Raw genomic sequence first — 18,110 nt, forward strand, 5'->3', positions numbered from 1 at the left:
CAAACCCAAAGCTCACAGTTTCTTCTTCAACTAGGCTGGTGGCTAGCCAGTCCCATCAATCAATCTTCCTGGCTCCACCCCCTCCCCAGTGTTGGGGTTATAGGTGCACATGGCCACATTTAGCTTTGTTCAATGGGCACTGGGGATCTGAACTCAGATTCTCAAACATGCACATCAAGCATTCTTACTCACGGAACCATCTCCCCAGCCCCCTGGATGTTTTGAATAGTCATGAACTCTTAGTGATACATGAACTGTCTGGAAGAACCAGGGACATCTAGACAAGAGTGTGTTTGGCATGGCAGAGCTTTGTCTTCCAGATGATTCGACGATAAACCCCATAGACTTCTCTTCTGTGGCTTCAAAGAGTAGCTGAGATCCTGAGTGCAGAAGCAGTAGGGAGAAGAAGTAGGGTGGCGAATGCTCTCTGGAGATGAAATGGGATGGTAGTGAGTTCCCTAACACTGAAGATATTCAAATATAGGCTGAGCAGTGCTTTCTATACATCAGACCCAAATACCAAAGGGACTTAGACTTCTATCCATCTATTCAAGGGACTCTGTGTCAGTGAGGAAGCAGGGATGACCCTTGAGCAGACACCACAATGATGGTGCTCAAGGTGAAGTTATCCCCCGCCGTGAACCATCAGTGTGAGTACCACTTTGTGGAGGCAACATCCCCTTCCTATCTGTTGGAAGCATCCTACTTGTAGGCTTCCTTGTGAACTAGCTCTGGTCTTGCCTGCTGGGTCAGGCTTCCATTGTTAGAGCATGGACCACTGTGGCTGGCCACCCAAGCAGGAGGGGCCCAGCCCAAATCTAAAGGCTGCTCTATTTGAGTTTTTCGTCTTTGGGCATCTAGTCTCATGCTTTTCTAATTTTGTGCTTATGAAAGGGCTCTGTTCTCTCTTGGCCCCCACCCCCCGCCCCCTTTCACAGATCAAATAACAAATGCACTGGACAGAGAGGAGCCAGAGTGAGAAAATGCATTTTAATAAAACCCCATTGATTTTTTTGTGGGTGCGAGTCAAGGAAAAAGGCACCTAAAGAGTCTTCTATCGCCTGCCACCTCCCCCTCTCTCCTGACCTACTAGGGCACTCACACATCGATTGGTTCCCAGCTAATAGATTGTGCCACCCGGTAGGGACCTCTGGGGACTAGCGGGGGAGCTGGAAGAGTCGCTCACAGCAGCCCAACCCAGAGTTAATCAAACTAGCAACAGGATCTCAGGCGCGGTGGTGGCGGCGGCGGCGGCGGCGGCAGCAGCAGCAGCAGCAGCAGCAGCATCAGCGACCGCGGCGGCGGCAAGAGGCAAGAAGAGTAGCAGCGGCGGCAGCATTATGCGTGATTACTGACAGGCACCAGCTGCTGCCGCCGCCACAGCCTCTCAACACTATGTGGACTCTCGGATCTAGAGGCAGATTCCTGACTAATCCCAGAGGGCTGGCCCAGCCTGCGCTCCCCTGGCTGCTAGCAAGCGATGGCCACTCTTGTTAGCCCAAGTTGAAGGAAGCCGGGCTGTGCCTGGGAGCGGGGGAGAGGCTGTACACTCTTCAGAAGCGCGGCCGAGGAATGAACTGAACAGCCAACATGTATGGAAATTATTCCCACTTCATGAAGTTTCCCACCGGCTTTGGTGGTAAGGACCTCACCGGGGCTTCACCGTGTGAGTGGGAACCTGTCGGGGAGAGGCAGGGAGGAAACAGGATAACGTAGCTTGGAATTGGAAGGCGGGCATGTATGTTCATATGCATGTGCAGTGCGTGTACCGCGTGTTTCGTGGGTGCTTATCCGTGCAGAAGAGAGAGTGGTCCCAAGGTGAAGGCGTGTTTGCATATCAGAAGAAGGGCCTGGGGTATTCCGAGAGTCTAAACCAGCCGGTTGGAGAGGGTCTGAAACAAAGATAAAGAGCTCGCTGCAACCCCACATGTCCTGTGGGTGTGAAAAGTGAAACAGTGAGGGAAATTGCTAAGATGTGCCTTTTATTTAATTTGTAATGAGAGGAAAAAAGTGGTGTAAAAGGTTTTGCTTGGGCAAAAAGTGCTGGAAATACTTTACAACACGGGCAAGGTTGTTTTTACTTAAAAGCTGATCTCTTTACATTGGATTTTCAAAAAGGAAACATACCCCTTTAATTTGCCACCCTGCTCTCCTCCCTGCGTTTCCCCCTTTTGATTTGCTAATAGCCTCCTCTCTCCTCCCCTGCTGCTGCCCCCAATTCCACAGCAAGGGTTGCTGTCATCATTTCCGCTCTGGGGGTCGAGATCTAGGGCTGGGGGTAGGGAAGGCCAAGCTCTGAGACTGAACCTGCAAACTGAGGCTCTAAGTAATCACACCAGGCAGGGGAGTCACTCACACCCCAGGAGGCTGAGTTCATGGGCTGCCTGCCCAGGCACATCTGTCCTGAGGACTCCCTACCTCCAGAGACAGGAGTAGTCCAGACACCCAACCATGTGTAAATGCAAGCAGCCATCAACCCAACTGACTTCTCATGTGTCTGGTTGGTGGCACGGAGTTCATATTCCTGGGAATCAAAGTCAGAGGCTCTGCTCTATGGATTCTGGCAGGCCTGGAAAAGCAGACAGATTTGCAAGGTCTTAAGAAGTGAAGTCCCTGCTCTCTTGACCTTCTCTATGAACAAGAGCCAATTTTTCCAAAGGCCTGGGAAGAAAGTTTGTCACTTTACTAGACTGTATCCTCTGTGAGGCATTGTGACACGCGACTGTCCCTTGTTGGGAGGCTTTGGGTGAGGGGTGTCTCATTCCTTCAGAGTGCATCCAGCGACTGTACGAGCCAATCAGGGGCCAGGCACCTGGAGACTGAATGTAAATGACACATTACCCTTTGCACTGAGGGAGGCTCCTTAGATAGACACAGTAATGCGGTACTGTGTACAGTGGCCGAAGCATTAGAAAACTGGGTCTGGGGGCAAGGGAACGTGGGAATGGGCCCATAATAAGGGCCTGGGCGCAAGGGAACATGGGAATGGGCCCATGGAAAGGGCCCGGGCGCAAGGGAACATGGGAATGGGCCCATGGAAAGGGCCCGGGCGCAAGGGAACATGGGAATGGGCCCATGGAAAGGGCCCGGGCGCAAGGGAACATGGGAATGGGCCCATGGTAAAGCTCGAGTTATTTGGGCCAGTTTGATGGCTGAGCGTGGTGGCCAATAATATGACCTGACATGAGGCTTCCAGGTTGTCGTTGAGCCCTTCTCCACTCCCATCTCAGCCCCTTTGGGGCTGAGACGAGCTTACCCCTTGCACATGAGCTTGGTTGTTTGGGGGGCATGTTTATCTTCAGCCTGATTCTTTAGATCCTCAGGATCTGCGGGATGATGGCTTCAAAACGGAAGAAGAAAGAGGGACTAGTCTAAGATTCCTTGGGGGCTGAATGCTGGAACTGTGAAATGGTAGCAACTCAGAGACCTTAGAGAGGCGAGGGTGTCTCATTTGGATAGATACCAAGCTGAGGCCTAAAAGAAGGCTGAGATTAGTCCAAGGGGATGAAGGGTAGAGTCGAAAAGTGCTTCCAGAAACATCTCTGACTCAAACTTATAGTAGAATTGCTTTCACCTGATGTAACAACCAGAAACACACACACACACACACACACACACACACACACACACACACACACACACACACACATGCAGAGAGAGAGAGAGAGAGAGACAGACAGACAGACAGACAGAATGAGATAGCTGGCTTTGGTCCTTAATTTTTCATCATTTATTTGTGTGATCTCAGGCAAGCTGCTGAAGCTCTCTAGACCTTCTCATCTCCAATCTCTAAAGTGGGATTTGTAATCTCATTCTTAGAGTTTTGTTTTGAGAATTACATGAGATAGCTAGCCCATGAAAAAAAGTATAGTCTGTACATTTGGTACCAGATACAAATTAATATTTCCATCCCTCCCATTTTGCTCAGAAGCCAACATGCAAATCAATTTAAATACCAGATATTACTGTAGAAGAATGAATTGGGGATCTGGAAAAAATGTACAACTAAATCTGCAAAAACCCACACATTTTGCTGGCTTCAACGTTAATAAATGTGGAGGCTGCAGTATTTAGTGTAATTGTTATATCAGATCTGATATAACACGGGGAAGGGTTGTTTGAATGCTTGCTTCTAATGACACTTTTTGTTGTCATTCCCAAGGAAGGAATGACTTACTTTGCTTGGTTCTGTGGATATTTTCCATTTCGTTTGCATGAGCCAATTAAGAGGAGGTCTATGCTCAGAGCCAAAGGACTCTGGCCCTTCTGTACTAAGAGCCTGTTATGCAGGAGGGGGATCCGACTGCAGGCCGGGAACCCTGGGGACATCACCTGCAGCCACCATGCCTCTGACTCCCTAAGGACAGTGCGGGATGACTCCTACCTTTGCACATATTAGCAAATGGAGCCACAGAAGGTTCTGGGGTCCTGTAAGAATCTCTAGGGTAGCAGCAATATCACTGTTGGAGAGTAACACTCATGTCTGGGCCATGCTTATGATGTGGCTGAAGGCCAGTGCCCACAGGGACCTGCAACGTGCCCACTCTTGGGCTTGGACTCTGCCCTGGATGTTAGGAGAATGGTTTTCTCCTTCTTGGCTAAGTCTTGGGTTTGCCAACTGAACAGGAAAAGACTTGTTATCCAAGTATGCTTCCCATTGAAGATTCAAGACAAAGCTTGTGATACCCCCATCTAATTGCATCTAATTGTGCGGTAATCCCAGGGAAGAGAAGAGAAGGGGCAGAGGGTGCCAGGGGCCAGCTGTCAGTGTGAGTGCTCTGCTGTGGCCAACCCAGCAGCCAGCAGGCTCGCTGACACTGGCCGCTCTTCTATTTTTTTTTTAGAGAAGAGTAACTGAAGGCTTTGGGAGCTAAAGGACCCTCACAACTAGAAATGATACAGCTGGCCCTTAAAGCCAGGTAGTCAGGCTGCAGGTGCATGCTCTGCAGAGCAGCCAGCGCACAGCTTTTGAAGCTGGCACACTTACTTTGCAAGGATAGGGGCAGCAGTCCGCCTCACTCCAGCCTGGAAAATTGGGCTGATCACAGTGGCCTGGCCCTTGAGAAATAAACTGCAGAATAGCTTATGACCAACAGTGACCTCTGGGGCGTTAACTGGTGGCTTCTTAGGGACTTCCTGATTTTTAAGAGTCCTGCCCACCTGACCTGGCTTTGGCATAGAAACTGCCCCCTTTCAACTTGAGAATAGCCACAGAGGAGAGTCATGTTGGCAGCGTTTGTGTATGTATGTATACACACATGTGTGTATTTTCCAGAACATATTTTTCCCTCCGCCGATGTGTGGGTGGTTAATTGAACGCTACCATGGGCATAAGTGGTTAGGGTTTATGTAGGAAGAAATAACTGTTTATGAGATGTAGGAAGGAATATATTTAGGATAAACTATTTTCTGAAACATTTACAATATTAAAAAGAGGTAGATTGATCAATAGCAACCAAGAGAAGAAACTATACAAAGAGAAATCTTTCACATCCCCCAAGGTATATAGCATCTGAGTCTGCTGAGAGCTGGGCCTTTAGCCCTGGGTGTTTGATGTCAAGGCTACTGAAGGAAGCTGTTGTTTTCCTTTCTGGTGCAAAAGTGCATGACACGGAGTTCAGGAAATGCAAGACATTTATTTTTTTAGAATTCCTGGGCTTGGGTGGCTCTCATGAGATGGATCCAATCCTCACTCAGTCATCTTCACAAGAGTGGAAGTAATAGTCAGCATTTACTAGGCACTTACTGTGTGCCAAGCACTCCCTGGGGCACTACATGTATGTATATGTTAGTGTTCTCTGGGATCCTTGGAGGTAAGATACTATCATTTTTTCCCATTTTGCAGACAGGAAAGCAGAAGCCTAGAGAGCTTGAGCAAACTGTCCAAGGTCATCCTGCCAGTAAGGAGCAGGGTCCAGGCAGGATCGGAGTCCAGGTGACTCAAGCCAGGGCTGCAGAGCTTAACCTTACACTGTGTGGCCACGCCCAGGGCCAGAGGGAGGGTGGGGTAGGAGGTAGGAAGGAGTCCCAGAAATGAAATGGGTGAGTTACTTGTAAGAACAACTTACATCCCTACTTTTTATTGTTTAGAACTTAGGGTTCCTAGCGCTTACTTTTTCTCTTTTGAATCACTGTAGCAGAAGAATAAAATATCTTCGGGAGGAGGCAGGTGACAAGACAAAGGTTAATCTTTTTATTTCCCCCTAGGTGGATCACATTTGATTTTTAATAGGTGCTGGAGTTTCCCATTCTGGGGCCGGGCTTGGCCGGACGGTGAGCAGCGTACACTTTGGCAGGCCACGCTGCATCTGTGAGAGGTGCTCACGTGAACCCTTGCGGTGAAGAGACAGCTCCAGATGTGGCTGTGCTCCAGCAGGGCTCCTGGTCCCTAGGGGATTTCTCGGGAGAAGTTCTATTACCATTTCTGATTGTTCTTTCCTGTTAGTTGTGACTCCCAACACCCTGGCTGTAAAACACATTTCTTCTGGTTTCTCTGTCACGGATGCTGAGTTCTCACAGTCAGACAGCATCCCTTAGGTCATCTGTCCAGTGACGGACTGTTGGAGATGCTTAGGAAAAGCACATGTAGCTTGGCCAGGGTGTAGGGATGGATGTCACCTTCATACTGGTTGTCGCAGTTCCATCGGAGCAACCCTGAGTGGGCAGGAAGAGGAACAGGAGCATGCAGCTCAGCCACGGGGTCCTCCCCTTCCCTGCTGTCCGCTTTGAGTGGGTAAACATTGACCTACACTTGTAAGGGTTTAGATTTTTTTTTTTTTTGAGCATGGAAAATTATAAATACTCTATAGAAGTCTGTTCCCCCTTTCTACACAACATTTGGAGGCTGACATTAAATGTGACCGGAATTCTGTATGTACATGTACCCTCCCACCCCCACCCTCCTTATGAGAGGGATATCTGTCTTTTTTTTTTCTTGTAAGGAATATTTTTTTTTATTCATTTTACATATCAATCACAGATCCCCCTCTCCTCTCTCCTCCCGCCCCTCCAGCCTTCCTCCTCAACCTACCCCCCATTGCCTCCTCCAACAAGGCAAGTTCTCCCATGAGGAGTCAGCAGAGCCTGGTAGATTCAGTAGAGGCAAGTCTAAGCACACACACCCCCGCCCCTCCCCCTTCATCAAGGCTGTGTGAGGTGTCCCACATCATAGGTAGTGGGCTCCAAAAGGCCAGCTCATGCACCAGGGATGGGTCCTGATCCTACTGCCAGGGGCCCCTTAAGCAGGTCCAGCTACACAACTGTTTCACTTATGCAGAGGGCCTAGTCCAGTCCCATGCAGTCTCCACAGCTGTTGGTCTAAAGTTTATGAGTTCCCACTAGTTTGGTTTGGTTGTCTCTGTAGGTTTCCCCACCATGATCTTGATGCCCCTTTGCTCATAGAATCCCTCTTCTCTCTCTTCGACTGGACTCCTGGAGCTCGGCCTGGTGCTTGGCTGTGGATCTCTGCATCTGCTTCCATCAGTTACTGGATGAAGGCTCTATGATGACAGTCAGGGTGCTCACTGGGGATGTCTGTCTTGAAGTATCAGACTGTGCACTGGGACATGCTGACGTAAACATGACCTGGATTTGATTCCTGGAAAAGCACAGGTTTCAGACAGTCACAGGTCAGCATATCATTCCAGGGCGGGTGCTCAGGAGGCTGCCATGATCGGGGACCTCCTACCCCTGCTCTTCCAGGGACCTTGCTCACTCCTGACTCCTGTTTTCTCACCTGTGAATTAAAGAGCCTTTTGTTGCCCTTGTCAGCTGCTGTGTCTAGAAGAGGGCAGGGGGTGGGCACAGTAAGGGTTTCCAGGTTCAAGGTCAACTCAAGCTCCTGTTAGAATTTCAGAATTGATATCTGAACTCTAAAAATGGAAAAGGCTGTGATCTTTAAATCAAAAGAACATTTACAAGAAGTTAGAAGACTGGCAAGGAAAGTGCTTAATAAATATTTTAGGCTGTTTGCTTGAGTTTCGTTTCTGGGACGCAAGATCTTTGTCTCTCTTTTCCATCTTACTAGTCATGAGTGTGAATGGGAAGCAGCCTCATGGATGCCTTGGGGGTCAGAGTGCCTGTGTTCTCTCAGCTCCAGCAATGAAGAGAGCAGAGCAGAAGTCAGAGAGCAGCGAAGTAGTTCCCTGGACCGATGAGAGGATGCCTGATCATTCATTCATTCATTCATTCATTCATTCATTCAACTTAAGGGCTAAAAACCTGGTGTGTGTAGGACCTGTCCCCTGTTGGCTTCTTGGAGTACACGCACGGGCTCCAAATTCTTGAAAACATTTGAGGCTCCATTGTTTCTGGAAATTTCTCTTAGGCTGAGTTTAAGTGTATAAATCTGAAAACTTCAGGTATTTAGAACCCAAGAACAGATGAAGCCGGGGGTAACGTTGTATAGAAATATATTTCCTGTAATGTAAGGTGACTGCAGTCTTTGGAGAAGGCTATCCTTATTCAGAGGCTGGGAGAACCTGAACAACCTAGAGAGCTAAAGGCCATGGGTTAAAGAGCTGTGGTGGGCAGAACTAATGTTCAGAGACCTCAGCGATGAAAAGTTGTTTGGTGGCACCCTCAGCACCTGCCTCAAACTCCCATTGGTACACGGTTAGAAGGGCTCATCGAGTACATGGTACCAGCATATGGACCTGGCTTGTGGGATAGACAGGTTCTTTTTGTCAGTGGGATCCCCTGGTACATCTCATTTGTTAGGGGGCAACACCATACCCGTCTGGACCAACCAGGCTTACTTATATTTGGTCCTGAGTGGGAAAGTAGTGTGTGAGTAAAACTATCCAAAGAGAGGCAGACTAACACGGTGTGAGGTTAGACCCCCAACTCTAAGGTATACACAGCACTGACTACAGTAATTCATAACAAGCCCTCTTGAAAGAGCCACGGTGTCATCAGGAACCTCTGTTTGCTGATCTGCCTAATGGGGATAAGTCTCTCCTCACAAACAGCCATGCACCAGACTGTAGCTGGAAAGAAACGAATAGTGGCCTCAAGGGGGAATGGTTTCATCTCAAAGGTTTGTCGTGGAGCCTGGCACATAGCACTCAAAAATGGTCTTGGAAAAAGCCAAAAGTTACTATGGAAATAGCAGCACAGATTCACCAAGAACCCCACGATGATAGGCATCCTTTAGTGGGTACGATATGCTTGGTTTGAGGATCAGAAGACCTGGGCTTTGCCTGGTGTGGCCCTGAGCAGATCCATCTCTGAGCTCATTCCCCCTTTAATAAACCAAGGTAGTTCTTGAAATCTTGTAAGTCTGATTCCTAATCAAAAGCAATATAGTCTTATTAATTTATGACATAATAAATTAAGAAAGATGATAGGGCACTGGGGAGGATGGCCCAGTGGGTAAAAGCACTTTCTGAATGAGTGTGAGGATGTGAGTTGGAATCCTCAGAGGCCACTTGAACACAGAGAGTCTCTACCTGGAGATGGGAGGAGGAGCCAGGAGAGGGAGGCGGAGCCAAGAGAGGGAGGCGGAGCCAGGAGAGGAAGCCCTGGGGTGAGCCAGCCTAGCAAAACTAACTTAACCACCACCACTACCATCACCACCACCAAGCATGTCTCACGCAAGGTGACGTGGATGACTAACACTTGAGGTTGTCGTCTGGCCTCCACACACACGTGCCTCGGCACACTCGTGTTTACATTCATACACGAGAATCTGTACACATTCACAAGTAATAAACATTAGAAAAAAACTAATCATGGTATGAACTGGTTTGTATTTGCTGATTTACAAAAAAATAAAGGTTTGCTAAGCAAATAAGCTGGTGAGAGAAGCGTTGAGCCTATTTAGGATACATCTGTTTTCAAGCAATTTAAAAAGCATAGTCGGAATGTCATTAGCATATTAACGGGGTGTTAATTACAAAAGAGTCTTTTAAAGCAGGTTTTATAGAATCCCACTTAGTAACCATTAGCTTACGGTACTTGAAACACAAACTATTCACGTGTGTTACTTAGAAGTAATAAAATTGTAATTTAAAAGTAATCTGCCAACTTGTCAGGAATTTAAACTGATTTTCCTCTCAATTGATCCAAATGAGTGAGGTTTTGCTATAATTATATATAATGCTGGTAATAATGAGGCTGATTATCAATCTTTCCCTGCTTTTCACCACTCCATCATCACAGATTTTAGGGTGGGAGTGGAGGGAGTCGGGAGGAATGGGGGACGGGGAGGGGATGTGGAGGAAAAAGAAAAGATGAAAAAAAAAAAGCACATCATCCTCCCCCCCCCCCCCCCCCCCCCCCCCCCCCCCCCCCCCGCCCCTTTGAAGCCCTGGGAGACGCCACCACACAGCCTCTTCCTGAACTGTGCCGGTCTAGCAGAGCTCCCTCAGTGGCTGGGAAAGGCTGTCTGCCTCTGCAGCCGGTCCCAGCCCCGCAGCAGATCACCACCAGTGCATCATTTTGGCCTCCCCCTTACTTCCCTCTCAGTGACTGTGGACATGCACAGCACTGAGCAACCCCAGAGGCAGAAGCAGGGTCATTTCTCCATGTTTTCCATTCTGGACAAGTTCTTGTTTCTTCTCTCTTAAAAAATCCAGGAAAGGCTTTGGCTGCAGAGGAGTCTCCCTCTCTGGGCCTGCTTCTAGGTGGGCTCCCCATCCGGGGAGTCTTGTTTCTAATACCTTGTTTTCCACACCTGTTAAGACATCCAGCTCTGTTCCAGTTTAATGGGTATATAAAAAAATATCTTTCCATCCAGCCCAGATATTGATGTGAAAGTGCTTTAGAAAATGCCAATAATGATTCAAGTATAGAAGGGATATCTTAGCAAATCCTAGTGCAGGATGGCTCTCCGTGGAAGGCGGTGCGGGGCAGGAGTCCTGCAGAAGGGAACCATATATGGCTGGGGTTTGGACTATGAAGAGCTGGACTCAGGACTAGGAGGTCCTGTTGGAAGGATTCAGAGTCAGGATCCTGAGAGAGGCTAAGAACCGAATCAAGAAGAAAGAGGAGGGAAGGACCATCTCAGGAAACTGCCAGGAGCTACCATTGTACAACCAGAGGGGCTGGGATTAGAGTCGAGCGCTGGTGCCTTCCATGGTCTCAATGCCTTGCTCCCTTATGTAAGCTGTTTGATCCCAGTCTCCCAGGTTTCACATCCACACAAGCAGGGACAATAAGAGTGCCAGCCCCAAAGTATATGACACACGTGCATGAGAGTATCACAAATGAACCCCATCAATTCCTATAATGAATATGTGCTAATATAATTTTTTTTTAAAAAGTGCCAGCCTCCAAGGGTTGTTGGCATGAGGTGAGTTAATATATGTAAAGTGTTGCGAACTCTGTCTGGCTCATGGCAATCCCTCAATACTATTAGCTATTATTTTTATTCAGGAGAGGAGACAACACAAAAAGTGTCAGTTAAAGCCCTTCCTATGGCAGTCCCCTGCCGAACTGGCTCAGCAGCCTGCCAGTGTGTTCAGAGCCAAGTAGGGAAAGGATGTGTAAGTTTTCCTTAAACAAAGAACAAGCCAGGCATCGACTATTGTGATTGTCAGCTTAGGCACAACGTCTTTCTACTGGATGAAAGGAGGGAGACTCGGGTGTGGGATGGTCCCCACCGTGGGAGAAACCAGAGTGGGACAGGGCCCCAGGATGCTCCCCCTCGCCCCAGCTTATTGTGGAGACTCCGGTTCTGAGAAACTGTCCCCTTCCCCATGGGTGGGCATTAGCCATTATCAATGGCTCGTGACACGTCTCCTTGCCCTCCTGAAGAGGGCTGCCAGCGGGAAAGCAAACTCTCCACCCTGGCACAGCAGCCAAGGGGTGGACCCGTCAGGCCGTTTGCTCCCTTGTCTGGCCAGTCAGAAAGACTACAGGCTTGACATTTCACTTTCATTGGCGGAGGATCGGTTGCTAAGCAACTCCTTACCTTGGTAAGAATTCTGTACATCTCAGTACTTCTCAAGAAGTATCTGTCTCTTTCTCGTCTTCTCTCTATTTTCTGTTCCTCCCACCCCCCTCTTGTATACACACACACTTCATTTGTTGTTTAGAGGTTCCACAAGTTTTGGTTTTGATAACTGTCAGGAACATTGTTTCTTATGCAAATAACTTCTGTTGCTGTATTCTACATCTACTTATATATAGCAGTGAACAAATGCTCCACTGGTCAAGAATTAGCCAACAAATGCCATTTTGAGCACAGTGCTAGGAACTGTGGTGATTGTTTAGAGCAGGGGTGTCCAACCTTCTGACATGGTGGCGTGATGTCGTGCTCTACAAATGTGCTGGTTCACATTCACCGTTAGTCCAGGTGCATGTGGCCCATGCTAGCTGGACAAGCAAAGAATGACCACTGGTCACTAGGAATTCTGAAGGGAAGTCATCCAAGGGGACCTGTGTGCCGGACTGGATGATGAGATGATATGTGGGGACCTAAGGATGGCACTGGGTAGCTGGGGTGACAGAGGAGCACTTTGGGCTGTTTATGAACCAGTCGTTTAGAAAATCCAATATTAAAAACCCCAGTGTGCCTGTGTAGGTGTTTCTAGCTGAACCCTTACCTGAGCGTTCACTATTCACTTGAATTGGACCAATCCACATTTTAGTGCTAGATCCTGAACCCAAGGCCTTATGCGCTACAGACAAGTGCTGCCACTGAGCCACACCCCCACAGCCCTTTGATCTCTCTCAGACTAGTCTTCTGTGACTCTCACATACAGTCCCTTCCCCACACTCCCTACAGAGTAGCAAGCTTTCCCGAGGCTACCACTGGGCCGGGGATCTCAGGCATTCTCTCTCCTTCGCTGAGGCAGGCATGGTTGTCTCAGTCCACACAGTTCCACAGAGAAGTTCAACAGGACTTGGGTTGTAAGAAGAGGGAGAGACCCAGGAGCAGGCACACATGGAGGACACAGCAAGGAGGGTACCTGCAAACCGAGGCGAGCAGACTCAACACCATAACAGCATACAGATGCTGGACTTGCTGTGCTCAGAACTCTGATGAAGTAAATTTTGGTTGCTTAAGAAAACGGAAGTTTACAATGGCTGAAAAAGTGGAGCCCAGAGGTCACCCTCAGGCATTTCTCCATGTCCAAGCTTGTGTCTCCTCCTCTTTAGGATTATACCTGAGGCCACAGTGTTATAACACACTTTGGAAAGCGATAGTGTTCTTTCTGTACTCTACCTGTTCTTGCCACGGTTTGGGTTCCTGACGATACTCAGCATTTCAAACTATACTTGCCAGACAGCCTGAAGGCCTAATGAAGTCCAGTCCAGCTGGCGATGGCAGGGCCCCCTCAGCCAGTGGCTAACCACAGACCATTCCAGACCACCATCGCCTGTCCTTTCTCTCGAATGCCTGAAGGCTGTGCTCTGGGCATCACTCACAGAACAGAGCTAGCTGGAAGGATCGGAGAGGCTACCAAGTACGAGTTCCCTGCTGGGAGAAATGAGGCCCATGAAAAGAAAACACTTTTCAGAAAGAAGGGGGCCTCCTTAGGAATTTCCAACAGATAAGTCATTTTATTAAAAAAAAAAAAAAAAAAAAAAGCTGCTGATTCAAGAAAGAAAATGAACCCAGTAAAATAGTTCAAGGGCATTTTCTAGGTCTCTGGGCAGTTGGCATATTGCAAATGATAGAAGTTCAAGGTGCAGGACCAGGGAGCCAGCAAGGTAGACAGGATGCAGAGGCAGGGTCCTCATTCAAAGTGAACCCAAGCAATCAGCTGTTCATCCCTGCTGCTATAACAAGGTACTTCAGTCTGGCTAATTCATAAATAATGACCTTTTTTACTTATGATTCCTGAGACTTCAAAGTCCAAGATCAAAGCCCTGACAGACTCAGTGTCTAGTGAGGGCTGGTTTTCCCACTCCGATCGTAATGCACTCTGTGAATTCTGATCCTCTGGTGATGGAAGGATTGGAAAAGAGACAAATGCTGTTTCCTCACGTGCAGAAGAGATCTTGGAAGGCTTCATAGCATTCTGAAGCTTCTTCAGAAGGGCATCGATCCATTCATGAGGGTGCATCCTGAGGTGCTTTTTACCTCCTCAAACCTGGGGTTTGAGTTCCAAATGAGTTTTGGAGGGACATATTCAACCCACAGAAGAGTTCAATATCTTTGCTCAAAGCAAAACTACCATTTCTAAGAATTACTAGGTCATTGTGAGGGACAGAGTTCCACAAAACATTTGTGCAAGATGCATTTGTCTCCTTGAGTTTGATTTTATTTTGGAAAATCTGGTTGTGACTCGTCTACCCCTTCTGGGTTCACTGACGCATCAGAAGTGAGCCACATTAATGGTTTTTGAAAGTAAAAATTATATTTATTTTTTGCTTGCGTGAGAGTGAGTGAGTGAGTGAGTGTGTGTGTGTGTGTGTGTGTGTGTATGTGTGTATGTGTGTGTGTACTTATCTGTTGCATACATGTGACATGGCATGTGGGAGATCAGAGCATGACCTACGGAGTTAGTTCTCTCCTACTATGTGAGTCCTGGACAAGATCCTCAGGTCATCAGATTTGGTAGCAGGTGCCCTTACCCACTGAGCCATCTTGCTGGCCCTGCACACCTCTAAGACAATAACTGGGCATGTGCACTATTTCATCCTCTCTCAACAAAGGACCCCTCCCACCACTGCAGTTCATAGTCAAATCGCCTTCATTTTCACTAGTGGCAGTAACAATAGGCTTTGATTTTCAAATTGTTTGCATGTTACCATCTCAGTTGTCTATGAAACAACTTATACAGTCTCTAGTATCTATTTCTATGTTGCTGTGCAGGTCAATCAATCCATCCCTCCTTTCCTGCCTCTCTCCCTCCCTTCCTCCTCCTCCTCCTCCCCCTCCTCCCCCTCCTCCTCTTCCTCCTCCTCCTCCTCCTCCTCTTCTTCTTCTCCTTCTTCTTCTTCTTCTTCTTCTTCTTCTTCTTCTTCTTCTTCTTCTTCTTCTTCTTCTTCTTCTTCTTCTTCTTCTTCTTCTTCTTCTTTTTGAGATAGGGTTTCTCTGTGTAGCTCTGACTGTCCTGGAACTTGCTTTGTACACACCAGGCTAGCCTGGGACTCAGAGAGCTGACTGCTTCTGCCTCCCAAGTGCTAGGATTAAAGGTCTATATCACCACATCTAGCTGTTTTTGTTGTTGTTGTTGTTTTTTCTCTTTTTGGGAAGGAGTCAATGTTCCTTAAAAATCATTTGATGCTGATTTTCACAGTTTTATGGGGAGAATATACTTTGTATTTGGCGTATTGTTCCTTGACTCGTTCCCATGACAATGAACCTGGAAGGAAGCAGCTTGAGGGATGAGGGTTTATTTTGGCTCAGGGTTCAGGGGATGCAGTCCATCATGGTGGGGGAGGTGTTGCAGCAGGACTAGCCTCTGTCTGTGGTGTGGGGCTGTTTGGTCATATCCAAGCAGATCAGGAAGCAGAGAAGGAGGAAGGCCAGCACCCACCTGCCATTGTCCTTTGCCCCCTTTTATTCAGTTCAGAGCCCCCATCCATAGGGTTATGATGCCTTCATTCAGGGTGGGTTTTCCCTCCTCAGTTAAACCTATCTGGAAACAGACTTGCCCAGGTGTGTCTCCTAGGTGATTCTAAATCCAGTCAGGTCGACAATGAAGATTAGTCCTTACACTCAGTATTTCTCTAAAATCAATTTATTGCTTTAAAAAAAGTTTGAATAATTCCCTTCAGAATGATAACTTTAGATAAAAGTAGGACATTGGGCCCAGGTGTGAGTGAGTGTGGGGTCTTGAGATTGTTCTCTTCAAGAAACAATTGTTTCCTCTTTAATTTTTTTGCCTTGATTGATTGATTGAGTGTGTGTGTGTGTGTGTGTGTGTGTGTGTGTGTGTGTGTGTGTGTCTAGATGCATGAATACACATGCCACAGTGCATGTATGGGAGTCAGAGGACAGCTTGTGGGAGTCGGTTATTTCTCCTTCCACTATGTGGGTTCCAGGGTTGGAACTTCAGTCTCTAGACCTGGCAGTTGGTGCCCTTACCCATCGAGCCATCTTGCCAGCCCTAGAGTAACTCCTTTCCTTAGGCAAACCTTAACTGAGGAAGAGGAAGAGCCAAGAGAAACTCCAGACAGACACGTTTAAGACCAATTCCACAGTTAATTTCTGATAACCCCTTGTTCAACCCCAGAACTTTGAGGGAGAGAGTTGTTCCTTACCTCCTAACATTAGCACTTACTGCTCAGGATTCTACCTCAGTCGGACAGAGTGTGATTCACGGGAGGCGTTTGGAATTGGGCAGCTTCTCCTGTAGGCCACACTCACTAACCACTCAGTTTTCCTTCTCTCTCCCTGTGTACAACAAGGTGCCAGGGCTGAACTAAGGGCAGCAATTTTGCACATTTCTTTGCATCTGGCCTTTCATATCAGCTGCTCAGGGACCCAGGGCCACAGTTTCGGTGGTGGTGGGGTGCCCTTGCTAAGTTTTCTAGACTGTTTTGCAGAGACTGGGTTCGTAACCCTGCTGGAGAGAGTGGTTCGTGGTGGGCTCTCAAGGTGACGGGAGAACACCCGTCCATCTCTTTCGTCTTGCGTTAGTTACTAGCTACAGGAAACATGGGTTCAACTGAGCTGAGAAAAATAGTTAACGCTGACCACCCGGCCACTGCTCCCATGCTCTCAGAACCTCTTCCACAGGCACTCACGGCATGACACCCTATCCCCGGAGGTGGGAGTGCTGTCTACAAGCCCATGCGCACTGGTCTGGCTGTGCTTACTGGGCTCTGGTACCCACAAAGCCACTTCAGTCATTCCAGTTTGCATCTGGGGGAGTAGGTAAACCTGAGGTAGGGGATCTTGGTAAAGCTTGGGCACCTGCTCACTCTGTTCCTCACATGGGCATTGGCTTACCTTTCCTGACTGACTGGCCCGGGACACAGTCACAGAGGCCTGGGGACTTGTGAGCCATGCATTTGTTGTATTTGCTGTGCACCCCGTTTAGGCTCTGGTGGATGCAGGGAGAAACTCAGAGAACTAAGACATCAGTGACTCCCTCTTCTAGGCCAAGCTCTCTCCTCCATGCACTTTGCTTATCTGAGCAACTGGCATTTGTAGGAGTGGCCAAGAGAAGGGGAAGGATCCAGGAAACAAAATCAGGGGCGGGATAGGCTCCTGTCTCCACAGGAGCCTTGTCTTTGCTTCCCTAACCCGTCATGACCTATGCTTTTCCTTTCCCAGGCTCGCCTGGCCACACTGGCTCCACCTCCATGAGCCCATCAGCAGCCTTGCCCACAGGGAAGCCAATGGACAGCCACCCCAGCTACACGGACACCCCAGTGAGTGCCCCACGGACACTGAGTGCTGTGGGAACCCCCCTCAATGCCCTCGGTTCCCCGTACCGAGTCATCACTTCAGCCATGGGTCCACCCTCAGGAGCATTGGCAGCCCCTCCAGGAATCAACCTGGTGGCCCCACCCAGCTCTCAGGTAGGTGTTCTTTCTCTCCAAGGTTCGTTTAGCCATCTTCAAGGCCTGAGGCTGCTCCTAGGGTAGACCACAGACCAGTCCAAGAGCTGGAGCTGGAGCCATAGGCAGGCGCTCACTGTGAGGTTTTTGAAGCAATTGGATTACCTCTGTAGACTGCTCTCCTTCAGGACCTCATTCTTGTGCCTTCAGTCTGAGAAGGCCTGTGGACCTGACAGCAAAACTTGTAGTCCATGAGATTGTGGCCGGCCACAAGGGCCCTTCTCTCGTGGGCTTCCTGGATGTGATTTCATCATCTGTCTGGGTATTTGTAGACCCCTTTCATTTTCCTTATTTCATCATGAGTGTCTAGAGCAGTGGTTCTCAACCTATGGGTTGCAACCCATTGGAGGGCCCTGTATCACATATCCTGCATATTAGATATTTACATTATGATTCATAACAGCAGCAATAACAATAACTTCATGGTTGGCAGTCACCACAACATGAGGAACTGTATTAAACGGGCACAGCATTAGGAAGGTTGAGAACCTCTGACCTAGGGGGTTGGAGAAATGGCTCCACCTGTAAAATGCTTGCCATGCAGGCATGAGGAACTAAGTTTGGATCCCCAACCCCCACAATAAAAGCAGGGCACAGCATGCGCCTGTGATCCTAGTGCTGAGAAGGTAGAGACAGGAGGATCC

At 48.3% G+C, this 18,110-nt stretch overlaps 1 protein-coding gene across 3 annotated transcripts in view; it reads left to right on the forward strand.

Annotated features, from left to right (window-relative positions):
• Positions 1-18,110, forward strand: part of Rxrg (retinoid X receptor gamma) — a 154,590-nt gene that overhangs the window by 110,560 nt on the left and 25,920 nt on the right. The window contains exons 1-2 of one of the 3 annotated variants that reach the window (XM_052737500.1): positions 1,200-1,666; positions 17,180-17,427. In XM_052737500.1, coding sequence (XP_052593460.1) covers positions 1,591-1,666; positions 17,180-17,427 — 324 coding nt within the window. In that variant the 5' untranslated portion in view covers positions 1,200-1,590. Of the gene's footprint in view, positions 1-1,199; positions 1,667-17,179; positions 17,428-18,110 lie in introns of those variants that run through there. The other 2 variants (XM_052737501.1, XM_052737499.1) reach the window with 2 other exon arrangements.

Source organism: Peromyscus californicus, unplaced genomic scaffold (genome assembly GCF_007827085.1).
Source record: "Peromyscus californicus insignis strain IS unplaced genomic scaffold, ASM782708v3 Scaffold_14__1_contigs__length_90479793_seg_2, whole genome shotgun sequence".
Lineage (NCBI taxonomy): Eukaryota > Metazoa > Chordata > Mammalia > Rodentia > Cricetidae > Peromyscus > Peromyscus californicus.